Source organism: Globicephala melas, chromosome 14 (assembly GCF_963455315.2).
Source record: "Globicephala melas chromosome 14, mGloMel1.2, whole genome shotgun sequence".
In the NCBI taxonomy this organism is placed as follows: domain Eukaryota; kingdom Metazoa; phylum Chordata; class Mammalia; order Artiodactyla; family Delphinidae; genus Globicephala; species Globicephala melas.
The window spans coordinates 32798923-32815769 of record NC_083327.1 but is presented as its reverse complement, the minus strand read 5'-3'; the positions used below and the strand labels follow the sequence as shown (position 1 = coordinate 32815769).

At 35.5% G+C, this 16847-nt stretch overlaps 1 protein-coding gene across 5 annotated transcripts in view; it reads right to left on the bottom strand.

Moving 5' to 3' along the window:
- GRIK2 (glutamate ionotropic receptor kainate type subunit 2) overlaps window positions 1-16847 on the bottom strand; it is a 641457-nt gene that overhangs the window by 381123 nt on the left and 243487 nt on the right. For all 5 annotated transcript variants that reach the window (XR_009558840.1, XM_060283847.1, XM_060283851.1 and 2 more), the window contains 2 exons: window positions 15628-15795; window positions 11442-11699 (listed from right to left, as the gene is read on the bottom strand). Coding sequence is in view for 4 of the 5 variants with exons in the window: in XM_060283847.1 (XP_060139830.1) it covers window positions 11442-11699; window positions 15628-15795 (426 nt within the window). In the remaining variant the exon portion in view is untranslated. The remainder of the gene's footprint in view (window positions 1-11441; window positions 11700-15627; window positions 15796-16847) is intronic.

The following is a 16847-nucleotide window of genomic DNA, read 5'->3' as shown; positions in this document are numbered from 1 at the left end:
CAAAACTAAGTTTGTTAAATATTAATATCTAAAAGAAAATACTGATTTTCCTTCATTAATTAAAAAAAAATCTACATTCTCTCCCCTAAATTCTTATCATGTCTATATTCATCTCCACGACTGCCTACCACTAGCATAACTCTGAATTTTCTTGACCTACCGTGACCTAGTTTTTTGTCAATTGTCTTCATTTCCTCATATCACAAAGGAGTCCAAATGGAGAGCAGAGAAAAATGCCACTGGGAGCATTATATGCCCATACTAAATTCCTACTTTTCAAGATGGATTTCCACCTCCAACACCACTGGATGATTCTGAGGTGCTTCAAGATTAATGTGTTAAGAACCAGATTTATTATACCCTTTCCCACATGTCTTTTTCTTGTTTTCCTTTTTAGTAAATGTGCCATTGATGAGTCACCCAGACCAGAAACATAGAGGTCATCCTTACTGTCTCTGTCTCCATCACTTCTCCACTTATTTACTTACTAAGTCCTACAATTTGTATCTCCTAAATTTTCCTAGAATTCTCTGCTTCAAAATCATTCTATCAAATCCTCTTTAATTGAGACTATTATCTTGTTTTCAACTTGACTAATTCAGAAATTCTCTTGCTTCTGGTCTTGTCCTATGCCTTACCGTATCTCAATAGCCCCAATGCATTCTCCACACTGGTGTCAGAGAACATTTACCAAAATCGTTCTGACTGCGTCATTCCTGTTCTTAAAGTAAAATAATGACAACAAAATGAACCGAATCAAACACAATAACTACCATTATATCATGGTATTTAACAAAGTGGTTTCTGCAGTTTACTGCCTTGGGTCAAAACCCAGACCTTCCATCTACTTGCTATGAAAGCTTGGGCAAATTATCTCAACTCTCTGCATCTAAATAGTCTCATATTTTAAAAAGTGGGACCAATAACGATTCCTTTTTCTTAGAGTATAGTAAGGAATAAATGGCACATAGCACATGCCATTTCTATTATTGAGAGTTTTAAGCTCCTACTATGTGGGCACCATGAGGCACTCTGCATATCTCACTCATCATGACAACAATCCCCTGATGTATATACATTATCTTCAATTTACAAATGTGTCAACTCAAGTTTTTAAAGTCAAACAACTTGCTGAAAATTACACAACAGAGCCAGGATTTCAACCCATAGTCCAGTCAGTGGATATCCCTCTCTCTATACTCTTTTTTGATTTCCTAGGAAAGGAACTGAATGGGTGTATGTCCATCCCTGAGGCACTCAATGGTGGTCTGGAAAGCAGGTTAACATCATGCAAACATGACTGGTACTGCTGTAACATGCAGATTCCAGGGCAAAGGAGCTAGTAAAAAGCTCTTTTTTATTTCTCCTACGTTGGCCTTTTATACATTCTCCCTCATCCTTCCTCAGTTTCCTTGTTTCTGATGATCAGTCGTAATGAAGTGCCTGTCGTTGCCTGACAAACCAGCTCTCAGGCATCCTCACATTTTCACGTGTTACACCCTTATGCCCCTTCTCTAGTTGAAGCATTTCTACTTGTCCTTTATGATAACTTAATGATAATGGCATCCTCTCCAAAACTCTCCTCTGCCTTTACCAGGCAGTTTTAAAACCTTCCCTCCCCTAAATTCTTTTCGTGTCTCTATTCATCTCCTAAGCTGCCACAATATTTTTTTCTTGTCTCTCTCTGCACTTGATACACTATAATAGTATCCTTCTCACATGTTCTATCTCCCCCTCACTCAACTTTGAGCACATGGAGACAAAGTTTTACCTATAATACTGTCCCTTGTGCTGAACATAGCACCTGGTATACAGAAGATGCTTGATAATGATTGTTCAAACAAGTAAATGAGTAAATATATTTTAATTGCTCTTAACATATAAGCACAATTCACTCCAGATAGCTTATAAAATTTTTGAAATGATTATTGTTGAATCTATTTACTCAATGGCGAGTACGAAAGAGCTACCTAACCTAAAATGACCTCTGACAGATTACTTAATCCATTGGAGCTTCTTCATCTAAACACTGGATATAATAATACCTTTTTATGCATTCATTCCTTCAATATTTATTTAGGTATTTCCATGAGCCAGGTAATACCTAGGTGCCAACGATAGAATAGTGGGCAGCCTTACGGTCCATCCTATTCAGATGTGTATTTGATTGAGTGGAAAAGTCAGCCAAGAAAAGTCATTCATAGTGTGATGAATGTTCTCATAGGGGATGGTCATGGGAGTACTGCAGTGCTATGGGGATATGTTGAGGGAGACCTATTCCGGGCTTGGGAGCTGGGGGTCAGGACAGTCTTTCTTTGTGACATGTGAGCCAGATGGTATGAATGTGTGTGTGTGTGCAAATACACATGTGCATGTGTGTGGGTGCTTAGTGGGGAGGAGGAGTTGGGGTCAGAATGAGAGAAACAGGTGGACTGGACAGTATTTTCGGAACCTGAAAGAAATTTAATGGCTCAATTTGAAAGACATAAGTGAGGGATTTAGACTCAAATATCATTGGAGAGGTACAGGGACTAGATGAAGTCAGGTCTTGTAAGCCTTCCAAAAAAGTTTTAACTTTATCCTTAGAGCAAGAGAAACTATTAATAGGACAATGGGTCAGAATTGCATTTTTAAAAATTACTTTAACTGCAGTGTGGAGACTGGATTAGTAGAGAGACTGTTAGTAATAATCCAGGTGAAAGATTTTGACTTAAGAATTAGTTAGAAAGCATGAAAGAAATGAACAGATTTGAGAGTTCATAGAGATATAGAATTAACAACCATTAGAGCTTGATTGTGGGACTGAAGAAAGGTAGGAATCAAGGAAGATGTTCAAGTTTCTGCCTTGGGCTGCTGGTGGGCAGAAAAGCCAGTAATTGGAGGAAGCAAGGATAGTGAAGTGTTAACCTGTTTCCCTAGAATTGTTTTGTTTCTATATAATTGTTTTGAAGATTAAGTGTAATAGTTTATATGATAGCAACTACCTCGATGCCTAGTGCACCATAGCTACTTTCTGTAATCATTTCAATTTCCTTCTTCTCTTTTCCAAAGTTGTACCAGTAATTTAGTAGCAAAACTGGGCCTAGACTCCCAGGCTTTTGTTTACCAGTCCAGAGTTCTTTGTTAATGGACTGCTGATCTATAAACAAAGATGAAACATAGGAATTTTAAAGCAAATATTCACAACTTATCCTGGAATTGCTTACAAGCTGACAGCTATCCAACTTATTTTTAGTTTATGTTTAAAATGAATCATATGTTCCAAAATGACTGACAGAAACACAGTTTTGTTTCTGAAGCCAATTCTTTTCCATCATTTTGGACATCATTCAGAGGTATAACAGACTTTCAGGGTGTTTAAAAGCATTCATCCACGACAACAACAAATGCTAATTATCATAAAAAATAAACAGGTCCTGTTAACATCGTTCTAAGAATTTCTCCTACTCCAGCACTATACTTCATCTACCATCCCATCTGTTTTGTGGGTGGGAACGAAGACTGGATGAAAGTATAATTATCATGTATCAAACTGGACTACACAACAAAATAGAAATGAATATAAATGGGAGGAACAGCATACATAATAAATCTGGAAAGGAAAAAAGAAACATATATAAAATGCATACTGCATCATGCAGTAAACAGCAGATACACAAATTCATAATGAAGTTATTAATGTTTATCTCACTGGGTATGAGGTGGATTTCTCTCCCATTTCAGTTCACAGTCCTAGCTGTCATCAGATTTTCTCCCACATGATCAAATAGTCATCTTGTTCACTTGGGAAGTTTACAAATTCTCTCTGTTAAGTTCTGTTATTAAAATTCCACCTTGAGGGCTTCCCTGGTGGCACAGTGGTTGAGAGTCCACCTGCTGATGCAGGGGACGCGGGTTCGTGCCCCGGTCTGGGAAGATCCCACATGCCGCAGAGGGGCTGGGCCCGTGAGCCATGGCCACTGAGCCTGCGCGTCTGGAGCCTGTGCTCCGCAACGGGAGAGGCCACAACAGTGAGAGGCCTGTGTTCCGCAAAAAAAAAAAAAATTCCACCTTGAGACTTTTAAACATATCCAAAATTACCAAAAAAAAAAAAAAAGCCTACTTCTATATATTTATGAATTCATTTCAAAGACAATCTTCTATCTTAGAGTCAGTTCTATCCCCTAAAAAATCAAGAATAGCAAAGTTCTAAAAGTGTGTTAAATTAAAAGTAAATTAAAAGGCCAGTTACAAATGCAATTATTTCATTACAAATAATATTAAAAACATGAACAACCACATATCCCTAAATAGAAACTAGAAGCTCAAGAGGGGCCTGGAGTTTGTTTCTTTTACTGGCATATACTTACACCTGGTACTGTCCCTGGAATGTAGCAGGGGCTTAATCAATGTTTGTTGAATTAAATATTGCATAAAATGGAGCATTAACATGCTTTTTTCCCCTCAGAGGATTTTTAAGGCATACCTACTCTATGAATAATTCTGTAATGACTCCAGGTTAGCATTCATATTTAAATAATCAAAGACTTTTAGAATATCCAAGTATTGATGTCACCTTCAAGTGATAGTAATGGTGAAGTTTCTTTTAAATATTAGCTTAAACTATATATTTTTTTTTTTGGTGGTACGCGGGCCTCTCCTCGCCGCGGCCTCTCCTGTTGCGGAGCACAGCCTCCGGACACGCAGGCTCAGCGGCCATGGCTCACGGGCCCTGCCGCTCCGCGGCATGTGGGATCTTCCCGGACCGGGACACGAACCCGCGTCCCCTGCATCGGCAGGTGGACTCCCAACCACTGCGCCACCAGGGAAGCCCTAGCTTAAACTATTTTAATAAATGTAATCTTAGGTCAAGTCTCTGTTAAAAGTATATACATCTAATTAACTATTTCTCTATTTAAATTTGTCTCAATGATATAAATATTTAGAATATTATTCAAAGCAAAAGATCAACTACATATGAAACATTACTTCACCGAACTATGATGTGACCTTGATCACAAATCCCATTATCTCTTTTTTTTTTTTTAAAACATCTTTATTGGAGCATAATTGCTTTACAATGGTATGTTAGTTTCAGCTTCACAACAAAATGAATCAGTTATATATATACATATGTTCCCATATCTCTTCCCGCTTGCATCACCCTCCCTCCCACCCTCCCTATCCCACCCCTCCAGGCGGTCACACAGCACCGAGCTGATCTCCCTGTGCTATGCGGCTGCTTCCCACTAGCTATCTACCTTACGTTTGGTAGTGTATACATGTCCATGCCTCTTTATTGCTTTGTCACCGTTTACCCTTCCCCCTCCCCATAGCCTCAAGTCCATTCTCTAGTAAGTCTGTGTCTTTATTCCTGTTTCACCCCTAGGTTTTTCATGACATTTTTTTTTTCTTAAATTCCATATATATGTGTTAGCATATGGTATTTGTCTCTCTCTTTCTGACTTACTTCACTCTGTATGACAGACTCTAGGTCTATCCACCTCATTACAAATAGCTCAATTTCGTCTCTTTTTATGGCTGAGTAATACTCCATTGTATATATGTGCCACATCTTCTTTATCCATTCATCCGATGATGGACACTTAGGTTGTTTCCATCTCCGGGCTATTGTAAATAGAGCTGCAATGAACATTTTGGTACATGACTCTTTTTGAATTATGGTTTTCTCAGGGTATATGCCTAGTAGTGGGATTGCTGGGTCATATGGTAGTTCTATTTGTAGCTTTTTAAGGAACCTCCATACTGTTCTCCACAGTGGCTGTATCAATTTACATTCCCACCAACAGTGTAAGAGGGTTCCCTTTTCTCCACACCCTCTCCAGCATTTATTGTTTCTAGATTTTTTGATGATGGCCATTCTGACTGGTGTGAGATGATATCTCATTGTAGTTTTGATTTGCATTTCTCTAATGATTAGTGATGTTGAGCATTCTTTCATGTGTTTGTTGGCACTCTGTATATCTTCTTTGGAGAAATGTCTATTTAGGTCTTCTGCCCATTTTTGGATTGGGTTGTTTGTTCTTTTGTTATTAAGCTGCATGAGCTGCTTATAAATTTTGGAGATTAATCCTTTGTCAGTTGCTTCATTTGCAAATATTTTCTCCCATTCTGAGGGTTGTCTTTTGGTCTTCTTTATGGTTTCCTTTGCTGCGCAAAAGCTTTTAAGTTTCATTAGGTCCCATTTGTTTACTTTTGTTTTTATTTCCATTTCTCTAGGAGGTGGGTCAAAAAGGATCTTGCTGTGATTTATGTCATAGAGTGTTCTGCCTATGTTTTCCTCTAAGAGTTTGATAGTTTCTGGCCTTACATTTAGGTCTTTAATCCATTTTGAGCTTATTTTTGTGTATGGTGTTAGGGAGTGATCTAATCTCATACTTTTACATGTAGCTGTCCAGTTTTCCCAGCACCACTTATTGAATAGGCTGTCCTTTCTCCACTGTACATTTCTGCCTCCTTTGTCAAAGATAAGGTGACCATATGTGCGTGGGTTTATCTCTGGGCTTTCTATCCTGTTCCATTGATCTATATTTCTGTTTTTGTGCCAGTACCATACTGTCTTGATTACTGTAGCTTTGTAGTATAGTCTGAAGTCAGGAAGCCTGATTCCTCCAGCTCCATTTTTCGTTCTCAAAATTGCTTTGGCTATTCGGGGTCTTTTGTGTTTCCATACAAATTGTGAGATTTTTTGTTCTAGTTCTGTGAAAAATGCCAGTGGTAGTTTCATAGGGATTGCATTGAATCTGTAGATTGCTTTGGGTAGTAGAGTCATTTTCACAATGTTGATTCTTCCAATCCAAGAACATGGTATATCTCTCCATCTATTTGTATCATTTTTAATTTCTTTCATCAGTGTCTTATAATTTTCTGCATACAGGTCTTTTGTCTCCTTAGGTAGGTTTATTCCTAGGTATTTTATTCTTTTTGTTGCAATGGTAAATGGGAGTGTTTTCTTGATTTCACTTTCAGATTTTTCATCCTTAGTGTATAGGAATGCCAGAGATTTCTGTGCATTAATTTTGTATCCTGCTACTTTACCAAATTCATTGATTAGCTCTAGTAGTTTTCTGGTAGCATCTTTAGGGTTCTGTATGTATAGTATCATGTCATCTGCAAACAGTGACAGCTTTACTTCTTCTTTTCCGATTTGGATTCCTTTTATTTCCTTTTCTTCTCTGATTGCTGTGGCTAAAACTTCCAAAACTATGTTGAATAAGAGTGGTGAGAGTGGGCAACCTTGTCTTGTTCCTGATCTTAGTGGAAATGCTTTCAGTTTTTCACCATTGAGGACGATGTTGGCTGTGGGTTTGTCATATATGGCCTTTATTATGTTGAGGAAAGTTCCCTCTATGCCTACTTTCTGCAGGGTTTTTATCATAAATGGGTGTTGAATTTTGTCAAAAGCTTTCTCTGCATCTATTGAGATGATCATATGGTTTTTCTCCTTCAATTTGTTAATATGGTTTATCACATTGATAGATTTGCGTATATTGAAGAATCCTTGCATTCCTGGAATAAACCCCACTTGATCATGGTGTATGATCCTTTTAATGTGCTGTTGGATTCTGTTTGCTAGTATTTTGTTGAGGATCTTTGCATCTATGTTCATCAGTGATATTGGCCTGTAGTTTTCTTTCTTTGTGACATCCTTGACTGGTTTTGGTATCAGGGTGATGGTGGCCTCGTAGAATGAGTTGGGGAGTGTTCCTCCCTCTGCTATATTTTGGAAGAGTCTGAGAAGGATAGGTGATAGCTCTTCTCTAAATGTTTGATAGAATTCGCCTGTGAAGCCATCTGGTCCTGGGCTTTTGCTTGTTGGAAGATTTTTAATCACAGTTTCAATTTCAGTGCTTGTGATTGGTCTGTTCATATTTTCTATTTCTTCCTGATTCAGTCTTGGCAGGTTGTGCCTTTCTAAGAATTTGTCCATTTCTTCCAGGTTGTCCATTTTATTGGCATAGAGTTGCTTGTAGTAATCTCTCATGATCTTTTGTATTTCTGCAGTGTCAGTCGTTACTTCTCCTTTTTCATTTCTAATTCTATTGATTTGAGTCTTCTCCCTTTTTTTCTTGATGAGTCTGGCTAATGGTTTATCAATTTTGTTTATCCTTTCAAAGAACCAGCTTTTAGTTTTATTGATCTTTGCTATCGTTTCCTTCATTTCTTTTTCATTTATTTCTGATCTGATTTTTATGATTTCTTTCCTCCTGCTAACTTTGGGGTTTTTTTGTTCTTCTTTCTCTAATTGCTTTAGGTGCAAGGTTAGGTTGTTTATTCGAGATGTTTCCTGTTTCTTAAGGTAAGATTGTATTGCTATAAACTTCCCTCTTAGAACTGCTTTTGCTGCATCCCATAGATTTTGAGTCGTCGTGTCTCCATTGTCATTTGTTTCTAGGTATTTTTTGATTTCCCCTTTGATTTCTTCAGTGATCACTTCGTTATTAAGTAGTGTATTGTTTAGCCTCCATGTGTTTGTATTTTTTACAGATCTTCTCCTGTGATTGATATCGAGTCTCATAGCGTTGTGGTCGGAAAAGATACTTGACACAATTTCAATTTTCTTAAATTTACCAAGGCTTGATTTGTGACCCAAGATATGATCTATCCTGGAGAATGTTCCATGAGCACTTGAGAAAAATGTGTATTCTGTTGTTTTTGGATGGAATGTCCTATAAATATCAATTAACTCCATCTCATTTAATGTATCATTTAAAGCTTGTGTTTCCTTATTTATTTTCATTTTGGATGATCTGTCCATTGGTGAAAGTGGGGTGTTAAAGTCCCCTACTATGAATGTGTTACTGTCGATTTCCACTTTTATGGTTGTCAGTATTTGCCTTATGTATTGAGGTGCACCTATGTTGGGTGCATAAATATTTACAATTGTTATATCTTCCTCTTGGATCGATCCCTTGATCATTATGTAGTGTCCTTCTTTGTCTCTTCTAATAGTCTTTGTTTTAAAGTCTATTTTGTCTGATATGAGAATTGCTACTCCAGCTTTCTTTTGGTTTCCATTTGCATGAAATACCTTTTTCCATCCCCTTACTTTCAGTCTGTATGTGCCCCTAGGTCTGAAGTGGGTCTCTTGTAGACAGCAAATATATGGGTCTTGTTTTTGTATCCATTCAGCCAATCTGTGTCTTTTGGTGGGAGCATTTAGTCCATTTACATTTAAGGTAATTATCGATATGTGTGTTCCCATTCCCATTTTCTTAATTGTTTTGGGTTTGTTATTGTAGGTCTTTTCCTTCTTTTGTGTTTCTTGCCTAGAGAAGTTCCTTTAGCAGTTGTTGTAGAGCTGGTTTGGTGGTGCTGAACTCTCTCAGCTTTTGCTTGTCTCTAAAGGTTTTAATTTCTCCATCAAATCTGAATGAGATCCTTGCTGGGTAGAGTAATCTTGGTTGCAGGTTTTTCTCCTTCAACACTTTCAATATGTCCTGCCACTCCCTTCTGGCTTGCAGAGTTTCTGCTGAAACATCAGCTGTTAACCTTATGGGGATTCCCTTGTGTGTTATTTGTTTTTCCCTTGCTGCTTTTAATATGTTTTCTTTGTATTTAATTTTTGACAGTTTGATTAATATGTGTCTTGGCGTATTTCTCCTTGGATTTATCCTGTATGGGACTCTCTGTGCTTCCTGGACTTGATTAACTATTTCCTTTCCCATATTAGGGAAGTTTTCAACTATAATCTCTTCAAATATTTTCTCAGTCCCTTTCTTTTTCTCTCCATTATCTCTTTATTCAGTCACTCAAGAACAACATATGTGAAGTAAAAATGTCAAATACATATACATACAAACAGAATAATGAGGAAATGTGGTATATCATAAACATTTTGAACATTTGCCAAATTTCTTTCTACTATGAGGAGTTTTAAGATAATAAGAAATAAATATATAATATCACATGTATAACATACATATATATGTATAACATATATGTGTGTATATATACCATGTTTATGTGCATATACATATGAGGATATGTGATATTTAGTGAGGATTCACCTGAATTATATCAGAAGAGAAAGGAGAAGTAAATAAACTATGGATTCATGCATGTGTATTCATATTTGTATACTTCTATATATGACCATCCATAAACATAAGTGGACCATTTTGTAACTGAGCATATCCTGGAGTATCACATTACGCACCCTCAGAGAAACCATTCACACAGAACCTGCCATTCATAATTTGACATACAGAACTTTACCAATGATGGAAAAGTAATTATTTGGAATATAACAATGCAATAAATTTAACAGGTCTAATTTAAGCTTAAAAACACATCAAAGGTACTCAGGTTATTTACATTATTTTTCCAACCCTGTAACTCCCTGTTCTCTGTTCTCTTGGGAGAGCTCCTATCTGTCAATTTGCAAATGGTCAATTTTATTGGCAAAGGGACTAATTTCTGCACGTAGTTCTAAATACTACATTTATAAACAAAGTGAGCTCCTGGTGTATTTGGGGAGAATTTAAATTCAAATGAATTTCAATTTTAATGTAAACATAAAGGTATAGTGAAATGTTCTAGAATAAAATATTTTAAAATTCTAACTTAAAGAGCACTATTCAGACTAGTGATAAACATCTTAATGTGAAATTCCTTATCACTAAGTAATAATCAAAATAGCATGCAGTTCCTTTACCAATATAACTTCCAAGGAAATTAATACTTTATTTTTATTGTTTACGTTCTTATATTTCTCTGAGACTTGTTTTTATCTGATACCTGAAAATAACCATTCATATATAAAAATAATAACATACATTAAAACAAGAAAGCACAGACCACCTCTAGCCAGCAAATATTCATCTAAAGACATGGAAATAAATACAACTTAGTAAATACTATTTTCCAAGTCCCTAAGCTATATCTACATATGAACAGTTCCAAAAACTCAGAGTATTTCAATAGGTACTTTAACGTGCTATCCAGATATAAAGGTTATTACTTTTCACACACATTCTTTGCACATAAACAGCTATAGAAAATGTTAAGGCCAAAGTCTGAATTTCTTTTTTTTTTCCTGGATTTCTTGATAAGCTTCAGTGACAGCAAGTTATGAGGCTTTACTCTGGGAAACTACCCTGAAATTAGTAGAAAAATTCTTTGAATGAATATTTCAATATTATATTTCACATTATCTCTATTCTTCATCCAATACTATGGCTCACAGTAACATCCTTCCTAGAACAAAAGTGCTTATTTTACAAATATAGAAAAAAAAGTGTATGATTTTTTCTTTGTTTGGACATATGAAATTAGTGTTAATGTTTCATTTCAAATGTTTTCCTTCCCTTAATTAAAAAAAAAACACAAGAAAAGAACAAAAACAAACAAACAAAAAGAATACAGTAAGAATCTCGAATAAGTTTCAGAAAATTACCTATATTTAAAGCATAGCTGCAAAGGCTACTGATTTTTCTTACCAGTGCTGTCATCATAGACAACTGTGACAGTTTTCCACTTGAAGAACTGCACCAAGTCCAAAATGGCACGGCTGAGTGAAGAGAAGTCTGGGTAGAGACTGACATAGAAGGAATCTTTGTTGTCTGACACCTGGTGCTTCCAGCGGGTCTGGATGTGGGGAACCCCCAGAGCATTGCAGATAGACTGCACTGCATTTGCTGAAGAGCTGTGTGAAGGCCCGAAGATGGCAGCCACCCCAAGAGACAGCTGATCACAGGCTGAAGAGGAGATAGAAGTCTGTCAATAATGAGAGGAGAGATGCCTGTGTGCCAATATTACCACATTATTATTGTTAACCCAAAGGCATCATCTTGAAGGAAGATTTGTCTTTAATATAACATCTGCATCTAGCTGATTTTACATTTTGTCTAACTCCAAACATTTTCAGTTTGTTACAAGGGAAACTCACCTAGACACCTACAGCTCAATGTTCAAATAATTCTACAAATAATGTCAAGGGAGGAGAGGAGGAAGGAGAAAAAGGGGGAATATTCTAGGATTTAAGGGGAGAGTGTTCATTTTGGAAGAATACTTCCTATCGGGGAATAGTGTTCTTTCCCAAATTCACTGGTCATTCTCTACAATTTCAAATTCTTAATCAGAAGCCATTTATCTTCCACTGCCCATCCAAAAAGCTATGGCTACACATAGCTAAGTATCTGCAAATATCTGATGATATAGGTCAAGCGGTGCATACAAACACCCATACAAAACCTGACATGAGTCATAGAGGGTGATTTCATGGGGATTAATCTCATTGAGTAGGAAGAACATCAAAGTATGTAATTAAATAGATAAGTATTTAATCATCTTTATGTATTTGGCTTTTGGATACTATAAGTCTTCTATATTGTACTGAATTACTTTTTTTAAGTTTATATTGGGTTGGCCAAAAAGTTCATTTGGGTTTTTCTGTAACATTGTATGGAAAAACCCCGAACGAACTTTTTGACCAGTCCAATATTTACTTGTAGAAAGTTTACTCACATCAATAATAATTACAGTAATTAAGAGAGACATAATTAAATCAGAAGGTATTCAGACGGGAACAGAAAGACTGTGACGGGACTTGAATTTCTATAAGGTACACTAAAGCAACTGGCAAGTTCGGGTCTAGAAAGTCAATAGTTATTGGAAACATGAAACTCATCTTTAAATATTTGAAGATCTGGCCTGTGAAAGAGGCTAAAGTTTGTTTCATTTGACTGGAAAAGGAAGAATTAGGGCAAATGTTTAGAAGTTTCTCACAAATTTTGATACAATTTAAGGGAAGTAAGAAATGTTCAAAAGTGGAAGTTTGCTCCAAGAGGCAATGGTTTGTATATCCCTGCAAATATTTCAATATGACTAAGGAGAATTGTTATTGGGATTTAGGGATCAATTAGGTGTTCAGATTTAATCCCTCACAAATAGTCTGTGATTCTACTGTGCAAAATTTTCTGATATTTTCCTTCAGAGATTTTGCCACATAAAATACAATGTGATGGATGGATTCTTAAGCATAGAGATATTTAATAAATTTTAGTTGGAAAAAAAAGTTTACACTTTCTTCAAAAATTCAATATGGGGCTTCCCTGATGGCGCAGTGGTTGGGAGTCCGCCTGCTGATGCAGGGGACATGGGTTCGTGCCCCGGTCCGGGAAGATCCCACATGCTGCGGAGCGGCTGGGCCCGTGAGCCGTGGCCGCTGAGTCTGTGCGTCCGGAGCCTGTGCTCCGCAACGGGAGAGGCCACAGCAGTGAGAGGCCCATGTACAGCTAAAAAAAAAAAAAAAAAAAAAAAAAAAAAAAAAAAAAAAAAAAAAAAAAAAAAAAAAAATTCAATATGATATAAATAAACAATTTTTGAATATATAGATTCTTACTTTTAAAATAATGATTAGAATTCTAAATCAGTAGAAAGGTTAGAGCCTAAAGTTTTTCACTCACACAGGTTTTAATTCACATACATTGAAAATAAAAGATCTTCCTTCTCCAGATTTTTGACAAGTCACAAATCAAGAAAGTTAAAAACCACTGTATTAGTTTACATAGAACTTTTTGAAGTGTGTTCAAATAAGAAATAGAGTTTTCAGGTATCGGAGGAGTCACTTAAAAGCAATGTATGATTCAAATAATAATTCAAGCTCTAGTGCATCAAAGTTTATTTATGGAGCAAAACAATATTATCTACTAAAAGTATAAGACCATATATCACTGAAAATGTTTACATTTAGACATTTAACATATATTCTTGCCTTGGAAAAATTATTTTTTTTAAAATTTTAAGAATGTCCAAATTTATTATTTGTTATTTTGTAATTAGTCATAAATATCAGTATTACATATATATTTATTGAGGCCCCCATAGGATTCAAAAACTATGTTAGATCTCTCTTTTTTATTATCTTTTATATATTGCTGTGCCCTCCAACCAGCAATAGGTTGACAAGAAAGAGCTTCACAAGACAAGTTCCAAACTTCGACATCCACCCTTTTAAACAACTCACAAAGAAACTTATTCATACACTTACTTGAGCTTTTTCAGCTTCAGGCCAAAGTCACTTAAGGAACTGGATTCCCAATAGATTTTTAATGGGTGACAAAATTTGTAAATCCTTTTTAATATTTTGAAAACGAAATGAGTTTACCACCTCATAATTTTGCTAAGATATTCGCAAGATAGTAAGCTGTTTGTTGTTAGAACATTCTAGTCCACTTTTTTTTTATGTTGCTACTTTCAAGTACCATAAGAAATCTATTAATACTTTATTTATACTGCACTCATATTCCATATTCTTTGGTCTAAATTATTTCATTTGAGACAGAGCTTCTTCTTCCTAATGGAAATAATCATGAACTATGTCAATAATCAAATGCACTTGTCTTGCAGTTAATGACTTATTTTGCAATTATGATGACAAATGTAGTATTTCACAATAACCTTTACCCTTTTTTTCAGCCTTCAAAACCTTTCATCACCCTGACATGGTTCTGAAATGTGGGAACTTATTTTTATTCATAAAGATATGAATTCAAAGGGCAAGCAGAACATGGGTTTTGATAAAAACATGTAAGCTGGGGGAAAAGAAGGATACTTTCATCTCAAGAAATATTGTACCGTATTAACTGCCATTAATATTAATGAGTTTAGAAGAAATCTGTATCAAGTTAGAATTATAAATAATTATGTACATTTCTATGAATGTAAGGTAGCTAATAAAACAATAATTGGCATTACAGAAAAGCAAACATTGTTTTAAAAATATGAATTTAGAACAAATGCTTTCTAAGTCCACTCCTTTGAGAATATCTACTTTATGAAATTTAATTTCTGTTACATGAATCCTAAACATGCAAAAGAAAAGATCACCTGCTTAGACAAAGTAAGCCTATGAAAACATCTCTCAAAACATATTTATTACTAAAACTGTTTGGTTAAAATAATGCCTCGATAATAGTTTCTCTATTACCTTCTTTCATATAGGTATTAAAGTCACATGCCAAAAATTGTATTTCTATTCTTATATTTAAAACACAGTTTTACAAAATAATAAAATAAATAAAATTCATAAGGTATTTTAATTATTTCTTCATATAATCCGGTTTTCATATCATTAGCCATTTATTTTCAGTCACCAAAAGAAACATCAAGTGGTTCAAAAATGGGCATAGACTATACACAAATGAAACGTTGTTCAAATTTTTCCAATTAAGGTGAGACTGACTTTTTGAAGTCACTTGGAACCACAGAACTTTCAAGGTAGTCAGAAAATTGAGACCACAGTAATAGAGTGGAATTGACATATAATGCAAATAAAAATGTAAACATTGATTGTAAAACTTCGTAAAATCCACAGATGGTATTGTTTTATTTTAGAAAATTCTTAAAATAGGAATAGTTTAGTAGCAAAACAAAAGGATTAATGGGGAAAAAAAATTTTCACTATCCCAGACTTCACTGCATTTCATGTTATAAGCAATTGTTTTCAGTAGGTAATCATATCACTTTACCTTCCCTGATAAAATTTATGTGTAGTTTGAAAAGAAACATTTGCATGAAAATATTCCTAATGACTTATTAATTACTTTAGGGATTAAGAAATCTCTTAAGAATAGCTGAAAATTTGAATTCCAGAAAACATACAGTTAAATATCTATCAATTACCTTTCTTGGATGCTTCAAAACTGTCATAGAGGTTTATCTTCTGGGTGTCATAGGTTAGGGTGGTATTGGGCAACAAGGTTCTGTTTCTGTTGATTGTGTTCACAGCAAATCTGAACGCAAGCTCCTCGGCTCCCATTGGGCCAGATTCCACATATTCAAAAATACCACCTGGCAGAGAAAAAAAATAATCACACAGTTCTTACAAAACAGAGAAAATCTGGGAAGGTTTCTGTACTTTTATGTATGTATTTGTGCACTTACGCGTGTGTGTGTGTTTGAGTGATTTGTCTAAGTACATGAAGTTTGTGCTTACATTTTCTATGAATTTGAATATTTGGTATGTGCCCTTTAAGATAAATCCACACTGGCAAAATTTCTTTGATACTGCTACCAAAATTTACCATGATTTGAATATGATTTTGCCTTTTTATTTAGCAATTGCTTCTTTTAGGGCCTAGGTATATATAGATCTTGCCTTAAGTACTGAACATTAACCCTCAAAATTTTGCACACAGTTAGAAAATAATCAATCCTCTATATTGATATAAAGCTATAAAGTTAACATTGGGAAAACTGTATTAAATTTGTCTCTATTAATTCAGAAATCAGAATTCTTTTGCATAATTTTTACGGCACTTACCATGTTAAAAGCCCAAAATACTTATTCACTTGCAAATTCCAGCATCTTACTTGCAAGAAAAAAGGACGAAGTAGCATTTTTCTATTTGTTTTACTCTAAATCCTTTTTCAAAAACCACTTGACATTTTTGAAAGATAACTCTCCCAAACAGTGCAAATCCCTTAGTCAGTGAATAACACTGCAGCATATAATTTTGGCCATACAATGTAGACTATAATTTAAAGACACGTCCTTTCCATTTGTCACCTTCCACCAGCTGTGCCTCAGTCCAGTTCCCTCATTCGTGTCCCAGCCTTGACATCATCACTCTCTTTTCAGTTATAAGTGACCTAACTGGGACCTTTGTCTCCAACAGAATCTCTTCCTTATTGCTGCTTTGGTGAATGGAATGAAAAAGGGAGCACCTGAAAGCTGACACCCTCCAACCTCTGTCCTTAGGAAACCAGAACATTAAAATTAAAGAACGTTTATTTTTCTCCCTTTCAAATTTCACACCATGTGCTCTCAGCACCATCATTCACATATTAAACTCCCCTGAATAGGGCATTTCCACAGCTTGCAATCCATACCTCATCAAAAA